Raw genomic sequence first — 13885 nt, forward strand, 5'->3', positions numbered from 1 at the left:
TTTGCTTGTGAGAGTGATCGCTAGTGGTTAGGTTTGGCCGTGATTTTTGGGGTTAGTGTGAAGAAGCGTGGCCTAAAACTCATTCTCAACCAGCCAAAATGTCCGTGAAAATGGTTACCGATCTTGCCAGATCCGAGCTACTAATTGTCTTGTCGGAGAGGATTTGTCAATTACTAAATGGCGTTCAAGGAGAAGCGCCAGTCAAAATCATTAATGCAGTTGTGTTGCCAAATACTGTGAAGCGTGTGCAACGCTCAAATCCAATGCTTCACCGCCGTACGAGTGGCACGGATGTTGAAAGTGATGTATGGAATTTGTGTTTATCTTCATCTTTTTGTTTGTCTGCCTGTGCCCGACCGAATGCACGCAATGATGATTCTCTCACTTGTTGCGTGTCGGTTGGAATTAGCATTGGCAGCTTCGGTGTGTGCAAATTGAATTGTTTTTGTATGTTTTTGGGCAAAGAAAGAAGCCTTTCTCCGTCTGCTGTTCCCATCATTGGGCACCCTTAAATAAAGACGAGGAGGAGATGTACGAGCCGGTAGTGTGTATTAGAGAATGAGGTTTGCTACGCATCCGTTACAACGGAGGATAATAGATCAGTACGGTCTGGTGTAAGGGAATTGTATTCCTCATAGCTCATAGTGAAGGAAAGACGGCTCCTCCCGGTCCAATAGGTTCGTTCGTTTCCCTTAGGCCAAAAGCAACGCACGGAACACCCAGAACCAGAGAGAAAGGGAGTTTTGGGAAATTAGGAAGCAAAAAAAGGCACGTTGGAGCCGGGAGGCTTTAGAGCGGCTTATTGCGCTTATACGTTTCGCTTCCCGTGTGGGAGCCGAGGACAGGGACAGGGCAGCATGGTTTAATGGTTTACCGATGATCAAGCAGGTTCGCCGATTTTGCCGAGTTGAAAGAAGGGGAAGAAAAACAAAACAAACCACCCGTCTGTTTCCCCTTTTTGCCACTCCGGTCACGCTGCGCGGCCCTCAGACGCTACCTGAGAAAACCACCTTCGCGGCCGCGGTGTGTTGCTGTGTAAGTGTGTCTGTTTAAACGCACAGTCGCAAGCAGGGACGGAACGACGAGAGTAAACAACTTTCTAGAGATGGAATAATTATGATTGAATGCATAAAACCCGCTCCTCTCCCGCTCAACGATCTTTGGGCGATCTTGACGGCGGGAAACACGGGAGATGCACAGCAGTAACGTTGGTCAAAACGGTCCCGCCGGTAGTTGGTATTTTTTTCTTGTGATCGTGGGATTATTTACTTCCGCCATACCACCCCCTTTCTTTGCTGCTAGGAAAAGGCTTTACGCGTTGATGCCGCCCAGATGAAGCACAGCTTCAAAAGAGTTTACCGGGCGGCGGGGATGCGATAGCTAAGCAATCTTAATTTCCAATCCAATGAGTAAGCTTTCTTCAAACGCAACCGATCGTTTCGTTACTCAACTAGTGGAGGACGTCTTGAAGACGTCGTGTTACCATGGGAGCGTGCGATCAGGTGCTTTGTTCAAGCCAACATACATGTTTTCAATAAAAAGCTCGCAAGAACGGATAAAATTTAGTAGAAAAGGGCGTTTAAAATTACACTTGACAAGTCCTACGGAAAGAATCTACGCAAAAAAAAACGATCTAGATCGTTCCCAACTGCTATACAAGCCTTTTTTCACTTTGCGCATTCTTTGGGTGATGCAAAAAAAAGGGAACAATCAGTCCCCCCCCCCCCCCCTCCCCGCAAATGAGTGCATTGCCACGGTGCAACAGTGTATCCGACCGGGACACGTTCACCGCAAACGACGGAACGGAAGTCACATTTCAGCGTGGAGCGTAATCTCTCAGCCGTGAAGCAAAAGCCCTTGTGTGACAGCAAAGGTTCGCCGCAAATTTCTCCTGGGAACCACATAGCTTGAAAGCGTTTGAGCGATTTTTTTTTGTCTCTATAACAAAAAAAGCAGTCCAATTCAGTGCCCCCGTCAAGGAGAAGTGGGAGGGTGCACTCTTTGGGGGGATGCAATTGCATCATCGTGTAGCTCAAGCACCACCACCACCACAAACACCGAGTGTTCCTTGCGAGCTGTTCGGATGATGCGGCAGTCAACCGATACCGTTTAGCTCGCTGGGCTTGCATTATTATATTTCCGGCCCCAAGGTTAAGATACGGTCGGGTTGGCGTCGGACGTTTTGCCCACAACCACACAGAGCTCCGCAGCACAATGGAGGTTATCCTCGTTTGCGCAGCTCGGTCGTCGAGTTGCTGGCGTATTCTCTACTTTATTTTACTGTTTTAGAGCTGTATGTGTGTGCTTGTGTGGTATGAGTCATAAGGATACGCATGAGGAGATTGACGATTTTGTAACGAATGTTCGTGCAAATGGTTGTTGTAACGGTTTTCGTATAGTGCCCTGCGTTACACTCAGTGGACACTAAAAAGACGGTAACTGTGACAGAGACATGTTTTTGTAAAAAATAGGTATACAAAATTCTTCTCAAAACATTGACCTGAACTATCAACCACCTTTTTTAACATCTTGTAAGTTATTGCCCAGCAAAGACCGACAAAAGGCCTCACAAAACATTTAATAGCACTACGACGATTATCCGGTATGCTTAATCCTCTGCCGATCGTTGTTCAGCACTGAAAGTTAGCTAATGTCGCTATTCCCAAAGGAACATCTTTCCCCTAATCTTCAAAAGCTGCTCATTGCAGGATCGCGTGTTAGTATCAAAGCTACGAGATCAGTTTGCATGTTAGCGGCAGATCAAGATCGGAGCTCTCGGGTATCTTTCAAGTGTGCGCGCCGGCCGTAGGTTTTCCGTACCGTGTCAGTAAAGTGACACCTTCAGCAAGACCCCATTGCAACACCCGGAGATCCAATGGCCCGGCCATCCTCATCATCATCATCGTCGTCGTCGTGGTCTTCGTCCCGTGTGCATCGATGCGCATTAGTCGCTGGCCCTGTCTAATCAGCACTATCAACAGTCATCTATTGCGCGCAGAAACATTAAGACATAAGAGGCTGGCAGCACGACACGCAAATTTATGTTGCTCCAGTGCTCGCTAATGCTCAACTAGTTGCTCACTTTCCCCGCCCGTTTTGTATGCTCCGGGAAAGCTATTCTACGCGTAGTGACTGCTCTCTCATCGACGTGTCGATTCCACCGGCTGTTGGGGTATTTTCATTATTTCTTTCCATTTTCTTACCTAAACAGCCGGGTCGTGTGTACTTTTGTTGTGGGTCCCACTGGCTGGGTGGGTAATGAGATACCACCACAACACAAAATGGGTCCAATGTCCAATTGCGTAATGAATGTTATTAGAATACATTATCGTCCTCTTTTGGAACGATTCCTCTCCACACACACACACACCCCTGGAGTGGGTTGTCCGAGTGTATTAGCATCTGGGCCGTGAATGCTGATGCGGCACAGTCCTGTGTGTAGACTCTCACAGCCCTTTACAGAGAGTGGGCAGCTGTGTGCAGCAGTGTGGAAGCTGAACGCGATTAATTAAGTTGATCGTACGTACAGGAGCGGGCCACGACTCTACGGTGGGAGTTTCTGGTGCTGTCATCCACTGTGGGTGCAACAAGCGTTGCTGTGCAGGTTACTGTAAACGCTAGCTTGACAGTTTGCCCTTGCTTACCAATGCTACGGATCGATGATTGATCAATGACTGCTGATGCAATTGGACGGGTTAACCGCGGTAAAGGTTGAATTATTTGTAAGCAATGCTGTCAGCAAGCGGGGTACACACAACTCAAATATTACTAAGAAAATGATGTGATTGCTGCTGTACAACCACAATCATGCAGCAAAGCGATCATATGAAGGGGTTTTTTTAAGTTGAATAATGCTCCAGAACATGGTACACCCTTTGCCGGCAAACGGTCTTTGTTGTGATGTTGCCTTCCATTCTAATCACTCATCATAGACACTCGCACAAACAAACAGTTCGTTCGATGGACCGGTGGTGTATAAATTTACGATTTTCTTACCCGAACTGATAAGCCATTATCAGATTGGTGCTGACACTGAAGGAGAGGATGGTGGCGTTCCGTTGTTACTTCAAAAACCTTCTTGACCTTCTACCTTCTGATGGACTGTTTTAATCTCCAAAAAGCATGTTGTAATAGTAGCTTACAATGCCATTGGATGCGGAGCATGCGAATTCCCTTTCGAAGCATGTTTTTGGTTTTTTGCTCATACACATTACGCATTCAGAACAATTGTGTTGTCGCTCAAAACTGCTTCGGTTGGTCGCGCTTGCAGCACAAGAGAGGGATGATTATGATCTGTGTGTGTGTTGCTGTTCGGTTCGGAACATACTGCGCCGCAAAAGTACACTGGGGGTAATTGGCTGCCACTTTTCCAATTAGCCACCCGGAATGAACATACTTTCGCTCTGTTTTGTCGTAAAAAAAGACGCTTCTTGTTCGTCTGTGTCTCCTTGTGATGCTTGCGCCGTAAGTGAGCTTAATTCTACCGTGGAATGAAAGGCACGAAAAGCAAATCGCGCCCCACTCTACCACACCCGAGGAACAGGAATGACAATTGTTTTGCATTGGGGAAAACTGATTTGTTCCCTGGGCTTTCCGTTCGCTTCTTTTTGCCGTCGGCATGGCCGATATGTCCCATCAACTGTCGTTTGAACCAGGGCATCACACAAATTAGCCACCGGTGGTGGAGTGTGTATGGTCTCGTACTCTCTACCCCCTGCGCAAAAGAAGTCATTTGCGCGTCGGTCGACCAATTGTGTTTGTGTTGCCTCTGGTATGTCCCCTGGTGGCGCTGTTTTTGTTGCGGTCCACTTGTTCACCGAACCTGCACCAAGCAAGCCGTTTTTCGGACCCTTCATTCATTGGAGCTGGTGTGTTGGAAAACTGCAGCACAGTGGGGAAGGCAACGGAGCGACACCGAGAGAGCAACTAACGGCCCTCTTCCTTCCGGGTCTCTGTGGGTTATGTTGCGTCGTTCGCTGGCTGTGGTTTGTTTTCCAAGACGTTTGAAATTCCAACACGGACAATAAAATCTGCCGACTACCGTTTCCGATCACAAGATTGTTTTGTGCGACGGCTGAAGTTTCTATTTTGCCTATTTCCACAGGGACAGGAGGGAAATGTTTTATGGATTGTTAAGCTGTTGAGAGGGGGCTTTTGAAGCACGATGGGAACGGGAGATAAACAAAATCGCTTCAAGCTATCGTGGAAGGGGTGGTTGTAAAAATACGCTTCCGAGACATTCGTATGGCGGCCGGGGTCAGTTTGTTGCCACAAGCTGCAATATACAAATAGTATCTTGTTTACGATTATTAGCGAAGAGATGATCGAGGATCGCTGGTGATCATACACAATTATTTATAACAGTAATTCGAGGCTTATTTGTCGCACGTAAGATTATTGCGAATATTTGCTCCGTCATGTGTCATCAGCGCTGATAATAATGTTCCCGAGCTCAGTTCAGCTACAATCGCAACGCGATTTTGTGTCTGTTTACTCGTTACGGTCGGCGAAAATCTCAGTCCCGAACAGTCTGGAATTGTTTGTAGACATGTAGAACCACAACTGCACTCTTTTTAAAGTCGCTACTGTTTTGTCATCTTTTGGCGCTGGACAAACCCGCGTGCCTCTTCACCCATGCCCGGTGGCCCAGATAAGCGGAAAGTTCGTGAAGGTTCCGCTTTCGTCGGAGAAGCACATGTAGAAACTGATGCACAAACTGTCGTGATTCACCGTGGCCGTAGTTTATTTGCTTCCCAATGCATCTCACGTACATTGGAACTGTTGTGGCTGGTGATGGGAAACGAAGCGCTGGTCGGGTATGGAAAAGCAAACAACTTGTAATGTAACAATGAGTTTCGGCTGGGTTTGGTGGTGGAAGAGCGTTGGCTCTGTTGGGAATGGAAACTAGGTTGATCCTATGTGCCTAGTGATGGGTGTGCACTGGGTGATGATAGGAGCGGGCATGCAGTACTTTTTCTTTTCACCTAAATATAAAAACAAAGCAATAGCACATTCTCCCACCGTATGCAGCTGCATTCCTTCAGTTGGAATTTATGTGTGTGTATTTAGTTTTCAATATTACACACACGTTAATCGCTCGTATGAATGGAATAAATGGGAACGTGGGCTTTCCTCTTGATCTTGATCTTGCTCCAGCTCGAACTCGAGCACATGTGTGTGTATGTGACTGTGTTCCAATTTTGGTACATTAAAAAGGGTCTCGCATGTTGTGTTGTTGAAGGTCGGGGCACAGATTGAGACGTGACTGACGGGAGTCTTGAGTGGTTATCTCTATTTTTTCCAGTGACGCTGTTATCCCACGTAATACATTTGTGAGAAGATTTATATTGTCTCGTAACGTTGTGAAACCAGCTCGGGAGCAGGGGGGACCACTGATGAGATCGTTGACGTGTGCCATACTGTCGACGCGGGTGCATCCGGGGCGCGCGCGTTTGGTGCATTAACATTCGTGTTGGCCGCCGACGGCTGCATTCCACGAATTGATGATGCGCCTTTTGTTGTGCTTAGTAGCGTCGTCGCCCATCATCATCTTGCAAAGAACCCGAGGCACACAATTTCACCCTTCAAAAACGGTAGAATGTTGATGAAGTTGGCGACAAAGCTGAAACGAAGGACGGCAAAGACGAAGGACGCCACATTCACTACAATGGATATGATTCATGATGAGTTATGCGGACAAATTGGTTTTTATTAGCTTCTGGTTGGCTTGGTGAGCTAGCGACCGTCCCTGACGCAGATATGTGCATGTATATGGCTGTGTATTGCTAATCTGTGAGGGTCTCTCGTGTTTGGCGCATCACCACACTGGTACAGCACAGTGTTAATACGCTTGGATTTTTATGATTTGCAGATGTGTCAATATCGCATACTACGCTGGAATAGGGCCCTTCGATCGTGCTTAGAGCTCCCCAGAGGTCCAGTTCGGTTTGCTAGGGATTACAGTTCTAAAAATAGTCGCATGATGTGCAATGCAATGCTTATTGTAACCGCATGTTTCATGTTACGTCAATTTCGGTTTCGCTTAACTTAGGGCCACCCGGACATTTTGACGCAAACATGCTTTGTGGAAAATTTTGGAACAGTTCACACAGGGGTAGGATTTCTATCAACACAGAGGAGGAATTAATCGCAGACTTTTCATCGTTAGTCGGCAATCTGTTTTCTCTGCTCCTGTTTCCCCGGCAGTTGCGGTGTCCACCGAGCGTAGAAAGCGCACCAGGCTGCCTAGTGGGCTTGGCTAATTTTAATTCCATCCAAATAGTGCACACTTATGCAAGGGTCGTAAAACGCATTTCTGTACTGCGCACATTTTTGTTTTGTTATAGTTTAATATGTTGTCTTACGCAATTGCTTGTTGTGGGTTGATAAATAAAGAAACCGTCAATGTAAATAACGTACAGCACTCCACAGTACTGCAGGCAACGTAATTCATTTGTAGCACGATCAAAATTAGCATCAAAAGACCCTATCATTGTAGTCATGTTTCACCATGTGAAAGTCTGTATCTGTTTATTGGATTTAGCGTACTTGATCGTTCAAAGAAACGTGACATGCGGTACACTGGTGGAAACAATGTTTGCTTTCGGACGGAATGGAAGGTACTTTTTGGCCATCCGCCACGTGTTACCGATCACATACAGCTTGTGGCATGATCACACACACCCGAGACTTTCTATCGCCATGCTTCACAAATGGTTAGCATCAGAGAGATTGCGTTTTTCATCCCAGGGGATCGCTTCCGGTTTGATGTATCTTGTGTTGTTTACGTTGCACCAAATGATGATCTCTTCGGTTCGACGCGTCCCGTTCGAATGGATGTTTGTTGACCAAACAACCATTACATATCCCAAAACTGTGGCCGTGCTTCATCATGCTGCTAGAAGTGCGCTACGGTTGTCAGTCAAAAGTGTGTTTGTGTTTTTTTTCTGCGTTTTGCTTCAAACGGAATGTAATGGAATGCATTGGAAGCAAAGTCGATGGAGTAGATTGTCTGTGTGTGTTCGTATGTTGTACGTATAATCTAAACAATTCTGATAATGAACTGTCTAAGCGCGCAGTTTCAAAGACGTCCGTAACTTGCCCCAGACATCAAGGCTCGGATCGATCGTATTTCGATCGATTGCATTGATGATCGACGTCAAAATAAATCATGCAGCATCTTTCTCAGCGATCGAACGGCACTGTTATCTTGCTGCAAATAGATTCCAGAATAAAGAATCGGCCCAGCTTGACGTCAGCGTCCAGCAGGGTTTAAATCATATCATAACGTCAGTGCGATCGGTGCAATCAGTTTCACCATCTACGCAAACGCAAAATAAACGCTTTTGCACTAGGTCAAAATTGATTTAGTATCTGGTGTAAATCAAAACATTTCGTTGCATTTTCTACTTGCCAATAGTAATCAACGCTTTTGCTGCCGTCACACACACTCACCGCTTCAGCGTAATGAGTTATTAAAGCACAGTTTTAAATTCAATTTCTCCGTCGGATGGTCGGGGACCACCTAAGTTGACGAAACTAATCCCACACCGTCTCCCTCTGGGGATCATCATTAAGTACAGCGACATTACGTCTATCGTGACGATCACTTCCTCTGTGAAACGGCTTGTGCTGGCCGATCCGCCGGACGATCTCGAAATTAATCATCCATTTCAGTGCAGCCTAGCAAGGCCTGCAAAAGGAGGCGGCTCCGCTACTGCTGGGCAGAAGATAATTTGTGACCTCCTGCGGCTTTTGTCGGTGTCTTTCGGACACGCTCCGGTGTTTGTTGCCGAGTTTCGATTGGCTTTTCGTCAAACGCTTCCAAAGCATCCTATTAGCAATAAGTTGCGGCAGCTTACGAGACACGCTGCGGGAAGGCCGCGCGCAAGCCCGTAACGTCACTGGTGTGCAAGATAAATTGGGCTTTTTTATTATTTAAACGTCAACGAGATATGTTTCTGCCTGTGCGCTGCTGTTGTGATCGGACCCGCTCAACACATAACGATCGTCTTTTGATATGCGATAAAAGCAGGAACGATCACACTTACCGCGCAGCAGCCGTGCACAATACAGTGTGCAGTATTATGCTGAACTTAACACCCGATTTAAAACTGTTCTCTGCTGAATGGCTAAATAAAAAAACAGCCATCAGATAAGAGTGGAATCATATAGCGGGGGCAAGCCAAGGCGGACTGTCACGGCTGGAAGTAAAGTAAAATAAAATATTTGTCATCCGTTGCGGTGTTGTGCCCCCCCCCCCCCCCCACCTGAGCTGGTGTAAAGGTGCAACCAAAGTTACCTTTACTTTCCAAATCCCCAGCATCCCGAGATGATGGTGCCCGTTGTGATAGGGATGAAAGTTTGGGAATCGATTACACTGCAACATAATTTAGCACGCGCGAGAGTAACTGTCGCTTGACCTGTCGCCCAGCGTCCAGCGTGTCTGCCGGTGTCAATCAATCTGCCAGGAATAATTTATTTTGATATAAAGCGTAAAGCGTAATGCGCGTTCGATCTTTTATGTTCTCATACCTTTCACTCGAGAGGAAGTAACGGTTTTCGGGAGGATTAAAGTGGTTGCAATGCAGAAAAGTGGGGTCGTCGAGCATTATTTTCTGCGCACACATACTGGCTGGCTAACGTTATACGAATGGTGGTACATTTACATTGCAGTTACAGTGTGAAACAGAGCAGCGCAAACCTGCGAACCGAACTCTAGGCACGCGTGTCGCAAATCAAAGCAACAATAAACGGTGTCGCGCACAAACTAGTGTGATATATGATGCACGTGCTGGTAGTGTGGTGATGTTGGCGGCTTCCGATCGTGCGAAAGTATCGCTCTCCACTGCTGCTGCGCACACCCGCTGCGTGCTCCATTGCTGGCATTGCTGTTGGCGCGCCAAGTGAGGTGAATGTACAAACGCGAGCAGGAGATATCTGCCGATGCGCCGCTGCAACTGGACCGCAATAACAACAGTGCCAGCGGCAAACGCAACACCAGCAACGGCGATCGTCCACCGGTCAGCACCACCACCGGAGGAGCGTTCCAGCGGAGCGGCAGTACGCTACGCCGGAACGTCGAGCGGAAACGCTTTTTTGCCGCAGCTACAGCAACACCGGTACTGCCAGCGGTGGCAGTGGCGGTGGTGCCGATCGATACAGACGGCCCAGTGCAAACCGTCGACAAAAACGTCGCCACCGAGCAGCAGCAGCAGCAGCAGACCGAATCCAGTGGTGGTGGTGAGCAGCAACAACGTGCAAACATGCTGCTCACATCACACGATCATGTCGGCTTCAAGATGATGGGATTCATCAAGGAGGGCGAAATCTATGCGACCAGCATCGGCAACGACGGTGGTGGCGTGGGTGATGGTGAGAGTGACCAGCGTGGCAGTGCTACCCGCGTGGGCACTGCCGGCCGGGGACGTAAGACGGTCATACCGGAGATAAACGTAATTGCTGCACCGCCAACAACAACCACCGATCTCGAGCAAGATGTAAGCGGGCAAATATGATGAGAAATTTCGCATTAATGGGGGAAGGAAGAAAAAAAAACAATGTTTTTGAAGGGAAGGGTATGGGATGGAGGATGATCATTCATAAAAGAAGAGGTAGAAAGAGTCTGGAAAACATTACATCATAAGCCACAATATTCGTCCCCCTCGGAACTGTTGTACCAGGTACAGCCAACATTAATTAACCACCTGTCCGGTTTGCTTTCGTTCACACAGGGTAAAACAATTAATCACAGCGCATCGCCATTCCGGCGCTGGGGCCAGTCGTCTTTGCGATCCCGCTCGACCGAACACCGCACCCCGACGAATGGATCGGCCCGTCGACCGTCCTCGCTGGCCGCCTCCGAGAGCGACGTGTACACCAAGTCGATCGACGACGACTACAGCTCGACCAAGAGCGGCTACAATCCGTACACGGGCGGTGGCAGTGCGGGAGGCGGAGTGGATACGCTTTCCACGGAATCGGCAACGATCGCAGCAGGCCCGATGGGAACGGCTGGAACCGGTGGTAGCGGCGGCACGACAACCGGACCGACCGGTGTCGCATCGTGGGGAACGTCCTTCGAAAAGCTGCTGGAAGATGCGGCCGGATTGCACACATTCTCGGTAAGCACGTTAATGTTACCATGTTTGTCCAAATGCTCTCCGTCTCTAAAACTGTGTCTCGCCCATTTCCTCCCGATTGAAGGAGTTTCTCAAGAAGGAGTTCTCCGCCGAAAACATCTACTTCTGGACGGCGTGCGAACGCTACCGGCAGCTGACGGAGCGGGAGGAGCGGGCGCGCGAAGCGCAGGCCATCTTTGCCCGCCATCTGGAGTCGGGCTGCAGCGAACCGGTCAACGTGGACTCGATCGCGCGCAACATTGCGCTGGAGAATCTGCCCCAGGCCGAACCGACCCTGTTTGCGGCGGCCCAGAAGCAGATCTTCAATCTGATGAAGTTTGACAGCTACCAGCGCTTCATCAAGTCGGACCTGTACCGCGTGTGCCAGGAGGCGGAAGGGAAGGGCCAGGGGTTGCCGTATCCGGGCGAACAGCTCGATCCGATGCTACGGACCAGCGCCACGATGCTGACGGCGAGCGGTACCGGCACCGCGGCGAGCATAACGAAGCTAAAGAAGTCGCTAAGCAATGCGGAAGATCGGCGACGCAAATCGCTGCTGCCGTGGCATCGCAAGACGCGCTGCAAATCGAAGGACCGCGGGGACTCGGACACGTCCAAGAAGGATAGCAAGGAAAAGGGTGGCGGTTCGGGGGGTGGTGGTGGTGGTGAGAAAGCTTCCGGCACGACCACAACCGGGGGCGGAAGTAGCAGCAACACGTTGAAGTTGCTTTCCACCAATTCTACCAGCGACATACACAGTTCTCGAAGTTCCTTAGCAAGGTATGTAGTACTAGAGCGTTTTCCTCTCCAGATCCTCGTTTAATTCATACATTTTTCGGTCTGTTACAGTTTCGATGCGGCGATCGGTGGCAAATCGTGCGATCCGGACGACTCACGCAACACGCTCTGTCGGGTGATCCTTTCGAACGGTGCGACCACCGTCGTGCAGACGCGATCGAACGAAACGATCAAGGAGCTGGTGGAGCGGCTGCTGGAAAAGCGCGGCATCGTGTACAACGCGTACGAGGCGTTCCTGGCCGGCAGCACGAAACCGCTCGACCTGGACGGCCCGTCGGTGAGCTTGGCCGGCAAGGAGGTGAACATCGATCAGCGCGTCGTGTTCAAGCTGAACCTGCCGAACCGGAAGATGATATCGGTCAAGAGCAAGGCGGCGAAGCCGCTCGCGGACGTGCTGCGGCCGATCCTGCACAAGTACAACTACGAGCTGGACGAGATGAAGGTGGTCGTGCACTCGACGGTCGACGTGTGTCTCGACATGACGCAACCCGTGACCACGGTCGATGGGTTGTGTCTGTACATACGCAGCGCGAACGAAACGCCAAACGTGCATCCTGAGCTGGGTCGTCCGCTGGCAGGGGCGCGACCAGTAATCAACACCGCCACCCATCAGCAGATCGTGCATCACTTCCAGCAGCAACAACAGCAGCAGCTGCTGCAGCTACAAAACGGTCCACAAGGGAGTGCTGCCGGTCAGCAGCAGCAGCAGCATACGTTTGCCGTTCCGTCCGCTCTCCCTCCGTCGTACGCGGTGGCAACGAACAGCAAGAGTCAGCAATTACTCGGAAACGGCACAGCTGCTTCCGCCACGTGCAATAATAACACTGTGAACCAAACACAATCCCGTGCCAAGGAGCAGTCGGAGCAGCAGTCGAAGGACGATCAGCAGCAGCAGCAGCAGGCAGGCGTCGGGGCCGGCACTCGGGGTCAGCAGGAGCTTAACTCACTGGACGAAATAACGAACAAGGTGTTCGACGAGCTGAGGAATGGCAAAACGGCATTCGGTGGTGTTGTGACGGCAGTTGGAAAGGGGCCCGGCACCGTGGATGTAGATTGCGCGTCCGATACTTCATCGACGCGGCGCGATCGATTCCGCAGGCGCGGCTCCAACGCAGCACCGTCGGAGAGTGGGCGTGGGGCGAAAAGTAAAAAATGCTCCACCGGCGGCTCGGAGGACGGTGGAGAGAGTGTGAACAATCTCGGCATCAAGAAGCCAATCATCGCGAAACTGAAGGCGGGTGTGAAGCTGCAGATACCGACACGCTCCCAGAACGATGGTAAGCTCTGGCTAGACCACACCTAAGTGATGGTGATTTCTGATCTATGTTTGCTTTATCCCCACAGAGCTGCTGGAGGGTCTGAAGCGAGCCCAACGGAGCCGGCTGGAAGATCAGCGGGGCACGGAAATCAATTTCGAGCTGCCCGACTTTCTGAAGGACAAGGAAAACTTTTCCACTAGCTCCGCCGCGGTTAGTAGCAGTGCGGGATCGATTGGCGCCTCGGCAGCAGCAGCACCCTCGTCGGCGGCAGGCCCTTCTAAGCTGACGCGCAGTAAGCCGGCCCGCCGCTCGGAGGCTACCACCCCGACGGCGGAGTTTGTGGGCGGTTCGTTGCAGCAAATCAACAAGCCCCAGCCAGCGCCGCGGTTATCGATCACCGGTCAGCAGGGTCGCCAGAACCTGTCCGGGCCGGGATCGCCCGTCCATGCGGCCGTCAGCGATAGCCATCTGAATCTGTCCACCCAGTGCAATGCTTCGCCCCTGCCGCAGGACGATCCATTCCACGTGCACGGGGGCGGCAGCGGCACTAATGGCGGTTCGCAGTCCGAAACTAGCTATGCCGGTAAGTAGTGCCCCGTATGTGTATTTGCATTGGCCTTAGTTTGTGTGTGTGCGTATGCCACTAAAATGTTACCGCTTCCGGTCGCAAAAAAGTATTTCGATCGACCACTTACAATACTATAGACT

At 50.0% G+C, this 13885-nt stretch overlaps 1 protein-coding gene across 5 annotated transcripts in view; it reads left to right on the forward strand.

Moving 5' to 3' along the window:
• Window positions 1–13885, forward strand: part of LOC1273552 (regulator of G-protein signaling loco) — a 40678-nt gene that overhangs the window by 24596 nt on the left and 2197 nt on the right. For all 5 annotated transcript variants that reach the window (XR_009764863.1, XM_061645080.1, XM_061645078.1 and 2 more), the window contains 4 exons: window positions 10734–11123; window positions 11206–11900; window positions 11970–13195; window positions 13263–13760. Coding sequence is in view for 4 of the 5 variants with exons in the window: in XM_061645080.1 (XP_061501064.1) it covers window positions 10734–11123; window positions 11206–11900; window positions 11970–13195; window positions 13263–13760 (2809 nt within the window). In the remaining variant the exon portion in view is untranslated. The remainder of the gene's footprint in view (window positions 1–10733; window positions 11124–11205; window positions 11901–11969; window positions 13196–13262; window positions 13761–13885) is intronic.

This window comes from Anopheles gambiae, chromosome 2, assembly GCF_943734735.2.
Source record: "Anopheles gambiae chromosome 2, idAnoGambNW_F1_1, whole genome shotgun sequence".
Taxonomy (NCBI): domain Eukaryota; kingdom Metazoa; phylum Arthropoda; class Insecta; order Diptera; family Culicidae; genus Anopheles; species Anopheles gambiae.